The sequence below is a fragment of the Egretta garzetta genome, unplaced genomic scaffold (genome assembly GCF_000687185.1).
Source record: "Egretta garzetta isolate BGI_Z169 unplaced genomic scaffold, ASM68718v1 scaffold123, whole genome shotgun sequence".
Lineage (NCBI taxonomy): Eukaryota > Metazoa > Chordata > Aves > Pelecaniformes > Ardeidae > Egretta > Egretta garzetta.
Window position 1 is genome coordinate 698,543 of NW_009259182.1, and position 18,977 is coordinate 717,519.

Below are 18,977 nucleotides of genomic sequence, written 5' to 3' on the forward strand. Positions count from 1 at the left end.
CGGCGTGTGCGGGAGCCTGGGGTCGCGGCTCTGCCTCCTCTGCAGAGTCTGAGCCGGGATTATGGTCTAGGCGCAGGGAGAGGGCTGTCGCTCACCCCAAGGATTGATTATGCTCGCAAGAAAATAAATGTATTCACTGGGTGTCGCAAGAGCAAAGCCTAATAATCAAAGGTAACAGCAGCAGCAAGGCGAAGAGACCCGCACTGTATCCTGCTCCCCCACTCCCAGACCTGCCCTCCTATTTATTGGCGAGACCTCCCTCCCTCCCTCCTTCCCTCCCTCCCTCTCGGTGCGAGTGCGTTGTGCGAGTGTTTAATCCCGGGAAAAGTGCAGCCATCCCAGCCATGGTGGTTTTCAATGGCTTGCTGAAAATCAAGATCTGCGAGGCGGTGAATCTGAAACCCACGGCGTGGTCTCTGAGGCATGCGGTGGGTCCCAGGCCACAGACCTTTTTGCTGGACCCTTACATAGCCCTCAATGTGGATGACTCCAGGATCGGGCAGACCTCGACCAAGCAAAAGACCAACAGTCCTGCTTGGAACGATGAATTTGTCACCGATGTTTGTAATGGCAGGAAGATAGAGATGGCTGTTTTCCACGATGCCCCCATCGGGTACGACGATTTTGTAGCTAACTGCACTATACAGTTTGAGGACTTGCTGCAGAACGGGAGCCGCCACTTCGAGGACTGGGTAAGTGTTTGTGCTGTGGATACGTACACATACATATGATTTTCAGTGGCATGGCTCTGGATGCAACATCTGCCTTGCCGAGCTAGGTTGCCAAGGGCATGTAATGGCTCTGAAGGCTTTTCATTATTTCCACGCTTTGTTATACTGAGATAGCCATGGTTACTGTATAGCTAATGCATGTGGTCTACAGGCAAGGGAGGAAAGAAAATTACGCTGAATCTAAGTAAGAGATGTATAATTACTGCTCCAGTTTCTGCAATTACGTTATATAAATACAAGTCTCGTTATCTTACTGTGTTTGAAAAACCCGAACCAAATGCATCCATACAGAACATTACCGCAAAACCCAGATCCAGCACTTAGACCGAGTTCATCATTTCGGTGCGAACGCTCTTGGTCGGCCTGGCAATGACGAGCCTTAAAAATCCAGACCTGACCTCTGATACGAGACACTTTGGGGTCTTCGTGTCACTTGAAAGCTCACTGCATCAACACTGACGCTCCTCCTTCCTTCCCCGAGATGATCTACACCTTTATGCATAGAGCTAATGCAGTGCTCGTTCAAATGCCTGAAACTGATAACGGGTGCTGGGGAATTTTGGCCCAAACCAGACAAATTCTGTTGCCTGTATACACACAACGTGTCTAACAGCTTCTACAGCGTCTTAAAGACCCAGAGGCTAACATGCCTCAGTGGGAGTATAAAAAAGCTGGAAAATCCTTGGTCTGACATCCGCAGGTACTGTGATTTAACACGGAAAAATCAAGCAAGCAAAAAAAGAAACACAGGAAACGTGAATATGCACATTTCGCATTTCTGCAGTTAAACAGTTAAATGGTATATCCTTTAAAAAAGATGTATAATAAAACAATAGCAGCTGTCTTCTCATTTTAAATGTGCTCTGCTCGACCAGCCATCTGAAATGCGTATGCTCATCTTGTGTATTTATTTCTTATGGTCAAGGATACTAGTCAGGGCAATATTTCTTTGGCAAACAGACAAAGAACCCAGGACCGAAGTAAAAATAGCGAGAGTTAATAGCTCTGAGTTTCATGTATTTTTGGGGGCTTCTTTACTTAATGCAGTGGTATAAAGAGATGTCAGAATGATGGAAAGGCGTGGAAGAATTAGGCTCTATTTATGTTGTTTAGGAGCTGACTAACTTTACTGTTAAAACTTTTATGTTTGCAACTTTAAAATATTTTTCACTTCTGCTACATGCGTTACATTGTTGTCATCAGGATCTAGATTTTTCTGATGCTCTATAAAAGCTACACATTAGTAAGCTTGGACAGTAAAACTTGGTGATAGGCAGAGGAAAAATAGCCAAAACAGGAAAAGACAGATGCAGCAGTATTGCAGATGTCTCTTACCTGGATTGAATGATAATCAAGTTGTGGATCTCCTGAAATCAAAGGGGGGGTGTTTCATCTTTCAGACCAGTGGGACGAGGACGTCATCACAGATTTTTAGTGAAAGAAGAATAATTTTGTATGTTCTTTTTGTGTATGGTACATGTTGTGAGTTTGTCGCCAAGTCTGGAAGGGCCCTTGCAGGTTGCAGATGCTAAGTTTGAATTTTGGTGGGGCTGGTGTGCTGGGGTATGTCCTGCCTCTGATTTTTAAGGTGAACTCAAATGTCTGCACACGTTCCTTAGATAAATAGTGGAATTTAACAGATTGAGGCCCATTGTAAACATGATCAGGGAGGAACTACATAGCTGAATCAGATAAATGCTGTGTTTTATTGCACCAGGATTCATTGCTGTCCAGCATTCACTGGGTGGGAGGAGACGAGGGAGCGACTACGCTTGTTGTCTGTTGATGTGACAGAATTGAGGAGATGGCAGTGGATCGTAACTGGTCAGCTCAGTGTAATGCAGCTTCTGGAGCATCGCTTACCTTGTTTTGTGCTGTAAATCCTCGTAGTTTGGATTGTGTTTGTGTGGTACATATAATACACCGTGCACACCACCCTCCCTGTATCACAGTTAGAATTGGTGGGGAGGCAAGTATCTATAAGACTGTGCTTTATCCTTTCCAAGATCTTCTCAGTTACTGAATGTGTCACTGTAATTGTAATACCGAGTATGTTTACAGGCTTGTTAATAGATAGGGACCTTCAGAGAACTGGCTCTTACAAAATCACGCTGGTTTTTTTTGTCTGATTTCACCGAGTTAAAATAAGGCCTGTGGCCATGACATCTCTATAGAGTCCATAGTGAAGTAAAGGGATTTATTGGTATCTTCATCAGTGTCTGGAGTCTATATTAAAACCTCAAAAAGAGAAGTTGTCTATGAAATGAATGGGTTTCACAGGACAAGAAAAATGCACGTGGCCTAAGCCAACGTTAGACTAAGATCTGCTGGTACCATCCAGTCAGTTTCTGCTGTTTAACAAGAGGGCTAATTCCTTCGTTTCACTCTTGGCATTTAAGGCAGGTATTTTTGTAGTACTCTTTTCCAACTTTATAAGAAGCAAATTAAAAGCAGCAATCACAGGAACCCATTCCTTCTTGCTGCCTGAAATATCAAATAAATGCAATGTAAGAAACACCCTTTGGAGACCATGAAGTCTTTTTATGGCATTCTGAAGGTTTCCCTGAAAGTTTGAACTAGGTACCACGTACCTGTTGAGTGTGTTCTCTGTAATTGCACTGCTGCCCCTCTTTACCTTCAGAATGATGCAACAGTTCTTGCAGGACTGGGCTGTCACTGTTTAAATAGGCTTGAGAAAATGCTCTTGTGCTGAGAACAGCTCTTGTCAATATGTTAATAGCTGTAATGCTTTCGATCTCATATAGTACTGCATGTGTTTTTGTAAGGAAATTTCAATATTTGTTTTATAATATCTGCACTAGGGTCAAGGTTATGTTACTTATCCCGTAATATATTTCTAGATTGTTGTCAGAAGTCCAAAATGCAAAAAAGACTTGCAAAGAAATGGTGGTTTTTTTCCCCTAAAAAGAAACCATTTCTCTCTTTAGCCAGCTCACCTACTTTGATTGTTTTTTGCCATTGTGCAAATCCTTGTATTTTTTCTGAGAGATGAGTTTTTTAGGAAAATACTGGGTATTTTTCTCACTGTTAAGCCTGTGCTATATACTGATGCCATGGTTACAGTGGAAACACTAATGATAAACAAGTACAAAGCTTGAAATCATGATAGCGTCTATTGTATTAGGACAAGTCAGATAAATACGCAAAATCCTGGTTCCTTTTATCTACAGAGTATTCAGCAGTTGCAAAAATAATTTTTAACCTTATGTGTAATCCCTGAATATATATATATATTTAAAAAAAAAAAAATCAAAGTTGTGGCCTAAAACAGTCATTCAGATTTTACTGGATGGATGATTTTAAACAAAATACATACTTTTAACAAAATAAAATCAGTATAAAATATTTGTTTGGGTTTCTAAAAAAGGTATAGTAACAATTAAGAAGATGGCTGCTTTTCCAGTGGTGCATCAATACAGACATAGCACAGTAAAAGTGTGAGTTTTGCAGATTTTTTTAGTCATGGCTACACTGCAGTTTTAAAGAGAGCTTTGGATTTATGGCATTACAGGCTTTTCTGTAAGCTCATAAAATGTTATACAGAATGGCGCAGAGCATTGAAGAGGATGTTGGTGAATTTACACTTTGAAAAATATGAAATACAGAACACTAGGTTGCAGGTTGTTACCTGCAAGTTCTGACTGGAAAACAAACTAATAACATGAAAGCTGTGGCTATATTTTTTGTTGAGTTAGGTAATTCAGGTAACAATAAAGTATGTCTTTATGTAGCTTTCTTACATGTAGCATGTGTAGAAGTTGCACTTGAGTTGGTAATGCAGCTACATTTTAATCAGTAGAATTGAGACCAGGAAGGAAAATTCCATTGATATTTAGTCTTGTGGTTACACTCCTGTGAATTAGCTCGATCAATGTTTATGTGTTTGGATGATTGGTAGTATGGGTTCTGAGTTCAAGTCCGCTTTCCAGAGTTGATGATAGATGAAATCAGTGTGATTGGACCTCTGCCAAAGACTCCATCTAAGGGTCTTAGCCATTAGTCCGGCTGTACATGAGGAAACCTAGTGAATTGTCCTAAGAAATCCTTTTGCAGGTTGAGTAGCAGAACTCACTAAATCAGTCAGGGCATCACAACATTTAGCAAGAAAAGCCTCGATTTCCACTGAAAATATTTTACAGCTATATTTAGGTTAATGAAACAAGTTTAATTTTCTGCTGTCTTAAAAAAAAAAAATCCCTGACACTGTCAGGAAAAAAATAAAACACAGATTTCAGTGAGCTTTTCTTTGCTTGTCCTAAGTGTCTTCCATACTATTTGTTTTTCTCTTCAGTGCTGCTTCTTAAGATCTACATTTGAAACATTACACTTTTTAAAAAGCATCCATTCATATTCCCACTTTATCAGTGTGGTTAGTCAGGCAACTGTGCCACCACTGCATAAAGCAAGTTTATTATGAATTAATACAATATTGCACTAACAAGTTGATGATGAGCTATGGGAAATGGCATGGGGAAGAAGTAAGCTCTTTGACATACTTGTTGAGCTCTCAAGTCATGTATTTTTATGTCATGCTTATAGTGTACCATTGAAGAAACTTTCCTATTGGAAAGACTAGGTCTTCAAGTTGCAGTTCATGCGGTTAGACACCTAGGTTAACGGAGCTCTGAATGTCACCCAAAAGGCAATAGCAGGGGAGGGATTAAAACTCTTCGGAGGCCTTGGACTCTTGAGCTGTCCATGGATGTGAGAAGTACTACTGTCTCCTTCCAGCCCCTCTAATCCGAATTAACTGGAAAGACTAGTTAGGTGCTTATCAGAGCTTTTCTGTTGGGTTGGTTTTGTGGTTTGGTTTTGTTTTTTTTTTTTTTTAAATGACGTTTCTGTTGCTGAAGTGGGAACTCCTTTCAGACAGCAGGTGATCTGTTGTAGCTGGCAGACAGAGTGGAACTGTCATCATTTTAGTGCAGGTCACCTTGCGTGTTAACCTCTGCTTGTGCCCTACACTGCTGAAGGTTGTCATTGGGCTAGCAGAGTGGGCTTGTAGTGTCTTTCATTTTTATTTTTATCTACTGGCTGAACTTATCTGGGCTGATGGTGTTGAAAGGCCTAGGATTTTTGCTTGTGAAAGCTTTATACCTCATCTAAACTGCAGTTCATGGGCTGCTGAAATGCATTGTTATTGAAGAGTATTTGTTGAAATGAAAGGAAAATTGCTGTCCTGTTTGATAAGTTTCTGCATGACAAGGCTGTCACTGGGCAAGGTCTGTCAGGTTTGGGGGGCGAGGGTGAGAGTTCTCAACAGGGTATCAGCAGGGTTTCACAGGGGCTCAGCGTAATTGTGAGGGTGGGCGGTTGTCAAGAGGAGATGGGAGATTTTGGAGAGCACTTTGTGCAGGCAGGGGTCTTCCTTGCCTTCTCCTCCAGCCTGTCTCCCTCCTGCGCCTCCTCTTTTCCCTCTCTGCTGGGGATGTGGTACAGTCACCACGCAGCTCACCCACTATCTTGTATCAATCCCTTTCTACAGCTGCATAAATCTACTCCTACTCCCTGCTAGAAATGTTCTCTCCTAACGGCTCCTGCTTACCTGCAGTGCTCCCCAGCCTGCTGGGAAGCAATAGAGGGGGGAAAAAGCTGCCTCTGCGGTTGCTACTGCAGGGAGAGAGAAAGGCCAAAGTGGGGAAAGGAAGAAATGAGGCATGGAGAGAAACCCGGAGGAGGGTAACGAGTAGTTGCTGCTGCCCCACGTACTCCAGCTGCCCTTTTGGCAACAGCAGAAAGCTACACACGTAGGAGACAGGGATGAGCTGGCATAGGCAAATTGACTAGCTGAAGGCCGTATGTTGCTCACTGACCTGTTTTTTGGGTTGTTTTTTTTTTTCTTTTTGCCTGCTTTGCTCACAGTATAGCTTTTGAAGTCTCACTTCAGATGTGAAAAAAAAAAGTTGCTCAGGGTGTGAAAAGTGTGTAGTAAAGCATGCATTTCACTTGGCACTGAATTGTCATGTATGTAGGTCAGGATTTGATCCCACAACTGATCAGAATTTCATCCTATTGTTGCTAATACCAATACTGATACGAAGCTCCATATAGTGAAAATAATTCTACTGAGCTCTGTGGAAGGTATTTGGTACAGCAAAGTATTTGGTACAGCAAAGTTAGGAACAAGAGAGTCCATTTCATAGATATTAATTCAAACTGTTAATTCAAAATTTCATTTAAGAAATGTCCAGGTGGGTTGAAAAAGATTCCTATGTGTCCTTCTTGTGCCAGTTTTTAGACGGTGCGTATTGTTATTCCAGCTCAGGCAGTTCCGTAGACACTATGCAGAACTTCATGCTTGTGAGTAAACCACTGATCTCACTGGGTTCACTGGATTTCACGCAGGCATGTGTTTAAATTCTTTCCTCAACTGGGGCCTGTGTTCCAAGGGAAACCCGGGAATAAATAACATTTAACAACATCCTTTACTTTTAATTTTACTCTTACTGATTTATTGTTCTTCTGCAAATCTTGCACATGCAAGCCTGGTTTCTGCTTTCCTCAGCCACCAAAACTAAATCTCTGCCCTTCCCGTTCAGAATTCTTTAAATACCGCTGAAACGAGGATTTGATTTAAGTTGGAATTGTAGGACTTGGCACCTAAGTGTGATTAGTTTCCGCTCCCTAACTAAACTTCCATTTAAATGAACTTTTTGAGGGTTTTCAAATTTGGAAGGGAGGCTGTGAATACAGTTAGTAAAACATTAGAGGCAAGAGCCTTTCTGCTTGGGTTTGGCTGGTTCAATTCAGTTCTGCTTTACCTGGTACTGCCCTCATCTCCCTTCACCCCAGTTATTAGACTGTAAGAGAAAGACATCTACAGTTCAATGTAAGAGAGGTTTTGCAAACAATAGGGTACGCAAGTAACGGGAAATCCGTGGTCAGAGAGGACTGAGAAGAGACTTTCCCTCCATCCACATGGAAAGGTAGGGCTGGAACTATCTGGATGTGGAATAAGATCAGAAAATCCAAAGACAGCTTCCTCACCCCAGTTATTAGCCTGTAAGAGAAAGACATCTACAGTTCAATGTAAGAGAGGTTTTGCAAACAATAGGGTACGCAAGTAACGGGAAATCCGTGGTCAGAGAGGACTGAGAAGAGACTTTCCCTCCATCCACACGGAAAGGTAGGGCTGGAACTATCTGGATGTGGAATAAGATCAGAAAATCCAAAGACAGCTTGGAAAACTGCCAGTTTGGGGGAGGAACCAAACAAACCCTTTTGTCAAACTAGACAGAGCAAGGTCTGAAGAATGGGGATATTTTGTGTGCCCTTTTGAGTCATGCAAATCATAGCAGTTACAGGGGTTTCTACCATTTGGGGTCAAAGCGGTCATTACAGAAGGCTGACAAGAAGTTTGAACCTTGCATTTGTAAGCAACTGCTTTCCTATTTGGTAGGCAGTCACTAGAAGATTTAAAAAGTATATTCGGCAATATTAACATGAAACTGTAAAGCTAATAAATAATTCTAGAGATTGGGTAACTTTCATGGCAGTTATGTACTTTGCACTATATTTTAGTAACGCAAAATGCAAATGAATATGATGTAAGGACATCTGCAGAATTATGATCTACTCTGATCATTATTCACAGTCAGCAGCTTGAATTGCTAGTAAAGCTGATTTCTGAGTGTCCTTTCACTTACATTCCTCTAAGAGTTAAAAAATCTTAAATTATCATTGCTTTGATTTAACACAAGTTACAGAAGCCAAGATTTCACATATTTCGGAATAGCACAGCTAAAAAGCCTGGTGATACTGGCATGTTCCCATTAAATATAACAGGAGTTTTAACATTTATTTTATTGGAAGCAGTGTTAGAGAGAAGCTACACAGTTCTTAGAGTTTTTCCCCCACTGAACTCTGTAGGGCTTGAATTGGTGAGGAAAAGAAGTAAAGACAGACCATTGCTTTTAGAATTAAAAAAGGCAAAGTTTGATTCCATCGAAGGCTTGCAGGCAGCCATTTCTGCTTTAAATTGGCTGACTTGAGCTGATTTAATTGTTCCAGACAATAGAATCATTTTGGTTGTTTCTGGTGTCCTGCTGGGCAATTTCATCACAGACAGGAACAAAAAAGTGTGAATAATGGCTAGATATTACCAAATAAATTTTATGTCTGCATTGTTTGAACAGCGAGCCCCCATTGTATTTCTTTATCTTAAATGAAGAGTAGGCAAACTTAATACTGTTTCCAACTTAGTACCTTTCAGAACTTTACAGTATAAATACGTAATAAACCTCTTATCATGGGTGACCAGGGTTTCTTAGGCATTTTAGAACTCTTTGTTCTTCAGTACATTGGCCTTTTTATTGTCATTGAAGAATATATGGCTTTGTCAATGTTAGTATTTATAAGTACCTTTAGATAGTGACGTGGTAGCAATGAAGCAGGTGTAATGGTGGTGGAGACACGAAGAGAAGACTGATGCATACTCTGCGTAGGTGATGAGGAAATGGTTGGAATTGCTTTGCTTTGTTTCACAGATTAAAAGCCAGCAAGACAGTAGTGTTTTCTCCTTCCTTGTTTTCTTTCAGTTTCCTCTTCATCATCTGTTCTGTCTTCATGCTGCCAATTCTTCATCTTTCTTTATCTGTTCTGGCTTCAAGATGGTCAAGAAATGATAGGGTGACCTTTACAGGATGCATAAGATTTTGATGTTGGCAATGCTACCTAGCAAGCTATGTGAATGAAATGTCCTGCTATAGATCTCTGGAAGCCTATTGCAAGTACAGTTTTCTTGCTGGGACCATAGTTACTCATTGCTTAAGTCTTTGCGGCACCTGTCAACTTAACTTTATTTCAAGGTGAGATTGATCTATGGTCTTCAAAAACAATGCCTGAGAATGTGTTGGAAAATAAGAGGCTAAACGTCACTCATGCTGTGTCCACTTTGTTCTCTTTCTTACGTGGTTCCCGGGATTTATTGAGGAATCTTTTTTTCTCTTTTCCTCTGAGTTTCCTTGCCTTTTCCTTCCTTGTAACCCCATAGTGCCTCAGCACCTCTTGAACATTTGAGCTCATGGCCCACTTCTTTTCTCCTTAATCCACTGCTATCACCTTGTTCTCAATCCTTGCTGTCTGTTTTAACTTTTCCTTCATTTTTCTTGTTACTACTTCCCATATATCCATATCGCTGTTATTCCCACCACTCTAACTCCTTCCCTCTTCTTGTCACTCTGGTCGACCAGCGAGCTTCTCGTGTCAGTAGCACTCAAAAGCACCTTCAGCATCTGAAGCTCTCTGGGATTTAACCAGCTGCTCTCATCCCGAGCATGTCCCCACTGTGCTGCTCAGCAAGAAGCAGTGAACTAACTGATCAGCTTGCTGGCTGCTGGAGCAGTTATCTTCAATCAAAAGAAGTGATGCACTGAGTTTCCCGTTAGTTATACTACAGAAGTGGTTGAAGGAAGAAGTGTAATATGGTAGCTTTGAACTTGAAGCAAAATGCTCTGGTTTTTTGCAGAGTCAGTGGAATGTTGATGGAACATGATCTGCCCCTGGAAACTGGACTCTCCCAAGCAACGGAAACACTGTTGTAAAATCTTAGTTGGTACTGACTGTTGGGATTTTCAGGGACTTCTAATCACAGAAAATACCTAGTCTTGTTTGGTATTTTTATTTTATATAAAGCAAAATTATGGTTTCTGTCTTCAAATAATTATAGTCCAAGCACAAGTCAAAAAAAGGGAGACTGGGGAAGCCGAAAGAAATAATAGGAAAATACCAGTGTGAAAGGCTGTAGCGGTAGCTTAGCAGCAGCCTATAAGTTCATCTTTGCTTGGTGTCCCTGATGCAGAATCTCAAGGAGAGAGGCAATAGTGGAAATTTTGCTGGAGATACTTGGAGATTTTGATGCCTTGCATAATGTGGTGTTTCTCTTCAAGGAGTTGATGGGTTTAGAGGAACAGCCCTTATGATCTAGTCCATGGTTCCCAAATTTCTAGTTATTTCTGGGTATCCCATACAGCTTTAAGAATGTTTGGGATCACACACTTTTAGGGAACTACAGGATTTTTCTATATAATTCCATGAAAGCTGGTATTATTACATTTGCACTTTTTTCTTTATCAGTAACTGGGTTAGAGCACTAGCAGTACAATAATCAAATACAGACAAGATGTATAGGGTTAATCTTAACTACTAATGTCACTGGGCTGAGATAAGCTTTGTTAAATTTTATGCCACACCTTTACTCTGTGCAGCAAGTTGTCAGAGCCATGTCAAGTCTCTGAGAGGAGGAAAGAAGAGTTTTATTAACCTCTCATACTGATTTCGTAGAAGTGTTACCCATTGCATCAGAAGCAAGCGACAGTGCTTTTCACGTAAAGAGCAAAACCTTGTAGCTCTTTCTGATGAGCTTTATGCAACACATTATTTATTTGTGTATATATATATATATATATATATCGTAAAGTCCATTACTCTAGAAAGAATATTGGTTTAGTGGTCATACTTAGGAGGTAGCTTTGCATATGCATTTTTTATAAGGCCATGTAAAAGGTTTTAAAATATAAATTCGGCTAAACTGATTTTGAACAATTCTGTGGTGCATTAGCAGCCCAGACACCACAACCTAGAAAAATTCCTATGATCTCTTTAGGTGTTCCTTCCTTGCCAGTTCACGCTCATTCTTTGTGTCCGCTTTACCCATTTGTTGCAAGATGCCTTGGGAAGGTGTCGTCACATTGCCTTCTTGTGTGTATCAATTAGTAGGACTGTGGGGTCCCAACCCTTTTTTGAAAGGTGTTCGTTGTACAACAGAGGTATGGTATAAAAAAAAAAATACATCGGGTACAGTTGACCTCTGTTTGTCATAGCCCAGTGCAGTGCAAAAAGCAGAAACTTCTCTGTGCTGGTTTTGTTGGTAAGTAGATGTGTGAATAAGCAAAAAACCCAATATACCTTAAACACAAAAGATGTTTAAGTCTGTAGTGTGTGACGTACACTAATGACTGGAGGGCAGACGGGGCATAAGTTGTCTTGCACACCAATTCAAAGCTGATGTTCCTATACTGATTTGAATGGGAATTTCTTTGAGTGGCGTTCCCTGTTACTGAAACTGTTGAGAGTACGTGTATCATTTAGTGGCACACATAGTGATTCCTTTGCGCTACTAGCTGAGTTGAGGAGATGGGTAGTTACATCCCCATCGGTTGAACTCCTTGTATGTTTAAAATTGCACTTTATATATTTCTCAGAACTGAGGCCTGTTGTCAATTTTTCAGATATGTGGAAGGCACACGAAGAATTTAGGCTCCTGATTCAGCAGTCTTTTGAAAGTGTTCCTTAGCGGCCTTTTCATCAGTGGTTATTTCAGTGTCATATCTACTAAGTTCAGCTTCTAAACTGTTTATGAATGAGTTTGTGAGTGCGTTGTGAACCGCTTGTGAATGCGTTGGTCAGAACTCCCTGTTCTGACCAACGAGCCTTCTCTTCGGTTTGGTATGTACGTGTTTTCTTGCAAGTGGTATTTTTCGGAGCGTTTTTAAAGTAAAAGGGAAAAAAACCCCAAACCTTAACATTTTTGGGTCTTCTGACTGATACTTCATTAATAAAGCAATAGCAAATCATTGTATATTTGAACAAATAAAATGAAACTGATCTCTAGCCTTGTTTGAATGTACTCTGGACATCAAACTGACAGGCTCTAACATGTTCCAACTGTTATATTTGGTTTAAAATGTGTGCACTCTCCAGCCAAGCACTGTTTTGCTGTATCAGTGTTATTAATACCATAAAGCTTTCAAAATCCGTAGTGTAATCCAAAGTTTACAGTTTTTTAAATCAGATTTAAGATCAGATGTGAAGTGTGAGAATGTAATTTTGTCTTTTATGCTGTTCCTGGAAGACTGAGGTCAAAAAAAGCATCTGACTGAAGTGGAAGGCAGGCAGGGTAAGAAATGAGGGCAGCTCTGGTGAAGCCTCTTCTCCCTACAGCAATCTCATAGAATCATAGAATCATAGAATCATAGAATGTTTAGGGTTGGAAGGGACCACTAGTGGTCATCTAGTCCAACCCCCCTGCAGTGAGCAGGGACACTGCTAACTAGATCAGGTTGCTCAGAGCCCCATCCAACCTGGCCTTGAATGTTGCCAGGGATGGGGCCTCCACTACCTCTCTGGGCAACCTGTTCCAGTGTTTCACCACCCTCATTGTAAAAAATTTCTTCCTTACCTCTAGCCTGAACCTACCCTGTTCTAGTTTAAAACCATTTCCCCTTGTCCTAACACAGCTGGCCCTACTAAAAAGACATTCCCCATCTTTCCTATAGGCCCCCTTTAGGTACTGGAAGGCCGCAATCAGGTCTCCCCGTAGCCTTCTCTTCTCCAGGCTGAACAAGCCCAACTCTCTCAGCCTGTCCTCATAGGAGAGGTGCTCCAGCCCTCGGATCATTTTTGTAGCCCTCCTCTGGACCCGTTCCAACAGTTCCATGTCCTTCTTGTGCTGAGGGCTCCAGAGCTGGACGCAGTACTCCAGGTGAGGTCTCACCAGAGCTGAGTAGAGGGGCAGAATCACCTCCCTCGACCTGCTGGCCACGCTTCTCCTGATGCAGCCCAGAGTACGGTTGGCGCAGCCCAGAGTACTCCCACTGGACTGTATGGGCTTCTTCAGTTTGGGACCTGGGCGTAATTGTGGCAGTGATCAGTAAGACAAATTACAGGCTGAATGTTTTGTAGAACTGCCAAAAAGTTTGCAGCTCTTCCAGCAACTGTGAATCAGCCCTGCACCCTACTTGCAAACTAGCAAGTAAGATCTGCTTCCCAGCAGCAGTGCCGGTTTGCAGGACCCCTGTATATAAGATTTATGCACGGTTAATCAACTTTGCGATGCAAATACTGTGAAGTCTCAGAGATATTTTATGCACCTATGAAAATGTATTTAATGCTAGTGCTATCCCCGGTAAGACAGGAGTGAAGTGCTGAAACCTTCTCGGAGAGTGGATGCATATGTTCTGGCAGGGTGGCAGTTTTGAATGTAGGAGTTATTACTTTCTCTTTGATAACACTCACAGTGTGTTAGATGGTGCAGAAACAGAAAATTCATAGTTTCTTCCTGGAGCAGCTTATGCTGTAAAGTAAGAAAACTTATTATCTCGCTTTTGGATAATAAGGTCATAAACTGCAACCTAAGATCTATAGAGGTTTTGGACCTGTATATCAAGATGGAAGTGATGTACAAAAGCCATAGAAAATGCATAACAAAATCCAAGTCTATCGAGTATGCAAAAGAAATACATGATGTGTTATTGCAACTTTAAAAAAAAAATATTTGATGGCCCTTGGGGAAGCAGTAGCTGTCTGACTGAGTAGTTAAGGGAGTGTTTTTATTCATGTGAGTCAGCAGAGAAAGAGGCTGAAGCTTAAGTTGCCTGCCAAACCAAGGAACATGTAAATAAGATGGACAGTCAACAAAGTGAAGCCACTTTGTAATAGACCAGATTACACAACTAAGGAAGATCATATTTGCAGCAGGCTTTATTTAAATAAAAGTTTCAAAATGTCATAACAGGTCACAACATAGAAATGGCTGTCATCAGTATTGCTTGGTTTTCCTCAGTGTTTGTGGTTACAGGTGAAGTTGGTTAATTAATTTTCACAGCGCACAAGGTGTTCCTGATCCTGACTACTTTATGGTCTGAAGTTTTAGTGAGCCATGAGATAACGTGTAATAACTTAATCATAATCTTGCCTGCTGTGAACTGGCCAGACAAGTTCTTACATACTTAGTTGTCCTGCATCTACTTGCGACATAGCATGTTATCTCCTCCCTCTTTTGTCACTTTTGCCTTTATTTCCATTTACATAATTCCTTCAAACAAATGAGGGTGTCAGTAATGGGAAATGATGGGACGGGCATTCACTCGTAACTCAGGTATAAAATCTTCTTATAGAATGAATAATACAGCCTTTTATATCAGTGGTTCCAGACGAGGCCTTTGGCTGCCTTAGGTCTACACGTAGAGATACATAGATCTTATCTGTCTCTGGTAGTAATGAAATTCATTAGCAAAATATCTGAGTCCAGAGAATCTTGAGCATAGGCATCTTCACAGCATTCCTAAGAAGAAGTGTCATGGATGGAGAAACTGTATTCCTCCATGTCACCCAGAAGTATGGCACAAGCATTATGGTTTTAATCGCGGAGTTTTGCACTGGAGGTATTGGTATCCTCATTTTTACAGAGGGGAGACTGGGGCTGAGACCCAGACTACTGAAATAAGGTTTCTGCCTGATACCTTTTAGACATCTCTCTGTCGTGCAGCTTCTTCCTCTTCTGTCAATCACTCTCCTTATTCTCCTTTTCTAAAAGAAGGATTCTTACCATCACATTTCTATTTCCTTCTTGTAGCATAGCTTTTGCAGGCTATTTGGTTTATGGTTTGATTGGGTTTTTTTTCCTGTTTTAATTCTGCAACCACTTTATTGTGGGGATGTTTTCCTTCAGTTGTAGTAAACAACCAGAAATGCAGGGCCTCCATCTTGCTGCGTTCTTGACACTGGAGCTTTCTCTGTAGAGGTATGGATCTATAAAACCAAGCTTCCAGGCTGTCAAAGCAGACTCCGTAGTTTGAAGTTGGGCCACCTCTCTGGATGATTAGTTGGGGGCAGCACCAGCTTTACTGTTACGGTGAAAAAATTACTGTCTAGAGGTATCCTGCACATGTGTACTTGGAGTGCCTTGGTATTGAGCCTACCCATGTATGAACACACATAGGCTGTCAAAGGGGCTGAAGAGTTGGATGTGCAAATCCCTTTGAAACGTAGAAGGAATTGTTTTGAGCACCTTTGAAATTTGTCATCCTAAGTCACAGTGTTGTATATCGTTTATAATCCCATAGCTGTAGTTAATATGGTAGAAGACAACAGCAGACAAGATGCACAGTTGAAGTATTTGTTGTTTGATCGTTCGTGCACTAAACTCAGAGAAAAGGGGACTTCCATTTGGGTCATTCAGTTGAAGAAACAGAACATTCAATCTTGCATTTTTAGGGCCTCGTCTTTGTTGCTAGCAGTAGAAAGGCTTAGGATCCTACAGCTGGAGTTGTGTGAAGAGGGAGTAAGTGCAGCTGGTGCGCGCTGTGGACCAGCTGTGCAGCGCGGCAAAGCCTGGTAGCCCAACACCTGAGCCTGTTTATAAAACAGATACAGAGAGATTATATTGGTGTTGCCTGCCTGGCAAACTACTAGCCTGTGGTTTACACAAGGCTGTCCCTGGTTTTGAAAAAGCCACAGAGTCGCTACACCGGATATGCTAACATGGCTTGGGGTTAACACGTTGCGCTTCAGGATTGATCCTGGGTGGGATAAATTTGGTGCGGATTGTAGCAACTGAGGCTTTATGAGTTTGAGGAAGAGAGGAAATAAAAAAGGAGGTGTCAGTTAAGCTACTCAGAGTTGCTTTGCAAAATTATTCATTATTTATTGTATTCAGCGCTCAAATGAATTGGGGGAGGGTTGCAACATACCTGTTCACCATTTCTCACAGTAAAGAAGCGTCATTCTGTTGGGTCTTTGGATGTTGTGTATATTATTGAGCTTCCTGATCGGTATAAATTTAATAGCTGGACTTGTAAGCGTAGTATAGCTTTTTACTTACAGTTCTTTCATCTCAAAGGTATTCTGCAGACGCTACAGAAAAAGTGTCAAAATGTGGATTGTTAAGGTCCATCATACTAAAATGAGTTGGTGATGGGAATATCAGTTTTGTGATATTATCTGAAGCTGAAGGCACTGGAGTGCAAAGGTGATGAACTTAATGGATTCAGTTACTTAGAGTTTTCATCTGTTCATGAGAACTGACTTTAAACTCACAACTTTGCATTTCTGTCTGGCCATCCAAAATTTAATATTGACTTTGCAGCGCACTGGTCAGTGGTCTGCAGCGAGAAACCAGTGCCCTTAGAATGTAGTCTTATGGATTTGCTTGATTTCAAATATATGTGGCTCATGAAATTCAATTAGAATAGCGGCTTAAGGGAGCATGTTAACAGCTTGATTTCTTACTGTAGGCTTATATTAGTGTGACAACTTTGCAGAGAAGCTATGATTTTTTTGCATTAGGTGAATATGAGAAGGCATGGTGCCCAGATACAACCAATTCTCTTCAAATTCTCCTGGTGTCACAGGTTTACTTTCCTGGAATAGTAACACTGATTAAGGACGAGCTTTGTTATGACAGAATGCTTTGAATGTATACTAGAATTGAATGAATACTAGATGAATACAGATTTGTTTATTAATATTGTTGGCAGGTCCACTGTACAACGTGAGACTGTATCAGTCATCATTGCTTCAGTGTGAAGTTAACATTTGCATCCCCACTTCTTAAAATATGAAGGTAGTATGTTAGATATTCATCTCAAGGCTGGCATGTTTCAACAGCAAAAAAGAGCGTGTATGGGAGGGGTACCCAACAGTCCTGAAAGTATCTCTGCTTACAAACCGGGTTCCTGGTAAGGGCCATAATTGAAGACCCTGGGTAGGGAACTGCTTTGTGGCTCAAAATGCCATCTGCCCTGAAGCTCAGATCCCATGTCCCAGGGCTTACATCTTCAAACCCATGGGGTCAGTGCTGCTTTCCTTCAGCCCTGCTATCCTAAGGGATACTACTTTTCAGTACCACTTCCCTCTTGTACCTTACTCTCCCAGTGGTGGTACTTGTAATGACTGTTTCATTGTTTAGGGTTTGCATCTCCTCAGTTGAGTTACATCTCCTCACTTCTGCTCCTGGCAGAATTTAAAAATCATGTTGACAGGCTGCATTTATCAAAACTCCTATGAGGGATCCTGCTTCAGAAACAGAGTAGGTAGCTACAGAAGACCATGCATGTGCTATCCTGATTTAAAAAAAAAAGCAAACCCAAACATTTTGGGCTCAGAGGAAGTGGAGTACACGAGGATGAGAAGGGATTAAATAATTTATCTTCATTTATCTGGATATGCATGTCAAACTCATTCTGGATTTTCTTTCCTGTTAGGAATCTAGGAAAGGAGATGCCATTCCCTGTGTGTTCTTTTTTTCCCCTGGAGAAAGAGAGACTGGTAGCAGCTTTAGTTACACTTAACATATTTAATCATTAGAAAGTTTAATTTGAAGACCTACTTTGTTACACTATGTTTCCCAGTGGCTCCATCCAAATGTGAGATGGGTATAATGGATCAAACACATTAAGGCTGTGAATATGTGTCATAGGGAGAGGCTATGGTGACTGGAAGGGGGGGATGTTGGGCATCCTCCCTTTTAAGGTTGTCTGAATGATAACTGTGTGAAAGCAGATACAGAAGGAAAACATGTTACCGAGAGAGAACAAAAGCAAGTTTGGTCAGGTATTTCAAGGCCAAGGCAACTCAATTGAGTTATTACTGGCTCTTATTAGCATGCCTGAAAAAAGTAATGTTCTTTGCTTCAGCTGGGTGGCCCTCGGGAAGGGGAGAGATTCTTTCCTGCCTTTTGAAATCATCAAAGAATACGAGAGTAATCGTTTCCAAAGTTATCTCTATGTCGGAAAGCCTCGCTGTTCAGGATAAGCCAGGGTAAACAAAGGACAAATAGGAAGTGACTTTTAAAAAGTATGGATTTGAACCTGCGAGGTGCTGAGTGTCTCCAGTGAAATGCTGAGCTTGCTCGAATTCCAGTAACTTTATGGCTCTCAGTTCCTGACAGGATCAGGTCCTAAGATTAGATCTACTCTCTGAAGTAAAATCAGGTTACTGCTGTCAGCTTTTTTTAACTGCCGATATTGCTTGCAGTGCACATCATCAGTGCTCTGTATGTACACAGACATGTACAGCACTTGAGTAAAGATAGAAGCTGACCTACAGGGACTGTATCACTTTCACATTTTCATTGTTTGTCTGCTGTACTAATAAGAACTCTGATATGAAAATGAGACATCAAGAGGGTAAAGCTTACTGGCAAAAGGAAAAGTCCTGCTTTAGTTTTGCTTTCATGTTTAGGAGCATTTGTACACGGTTTTCCCTTATGTAGAGTAAAATAATGCCAAATTTGTGTAGTACTTTTCATCAGTAGATTCCTAAGTGGGTATCACTTTGATGAATGTATTGAATATGCAATCAAGACCTCTGGGTAGAGGAGCACGTAGTGGTGTAGTGATCCGCTTTCAGATGAATTGCAAAGCCCTTCAGATTTAGCTTTGACTTTGGTGGAACCATTCACAGTGCACAGGTATCTCAATACACCATGGCCTGCACGGAGATTCA

The 18,977-nt window shown here is 41.2% G+C and overlaps 1 protein-coding gene across 1 annotated transcript in view; it reads left to right on the forward strand.

The window, feature by feature from the left end:
- The first annotated feature begins 298 nt into the window (after window positions 1-298).
- Window positions 299-18,977, forward strand: part of PRKCE (protein kinase C epsilon) — a 296,989-nt gene continuing 278,310 nt past the window's right edge. Inside the window, exon 1 of the mRNA XM_009635670.2 lies at window positions 299-692. Within this exon, the coding sequence (XP_009633965.1) occupies window positions 345-692 (348 nt within the window). The 5' untranslated portion in view covers window positions 299-344. The remainder of the gene's footprint in view (window positions 693-18,977) is intronic.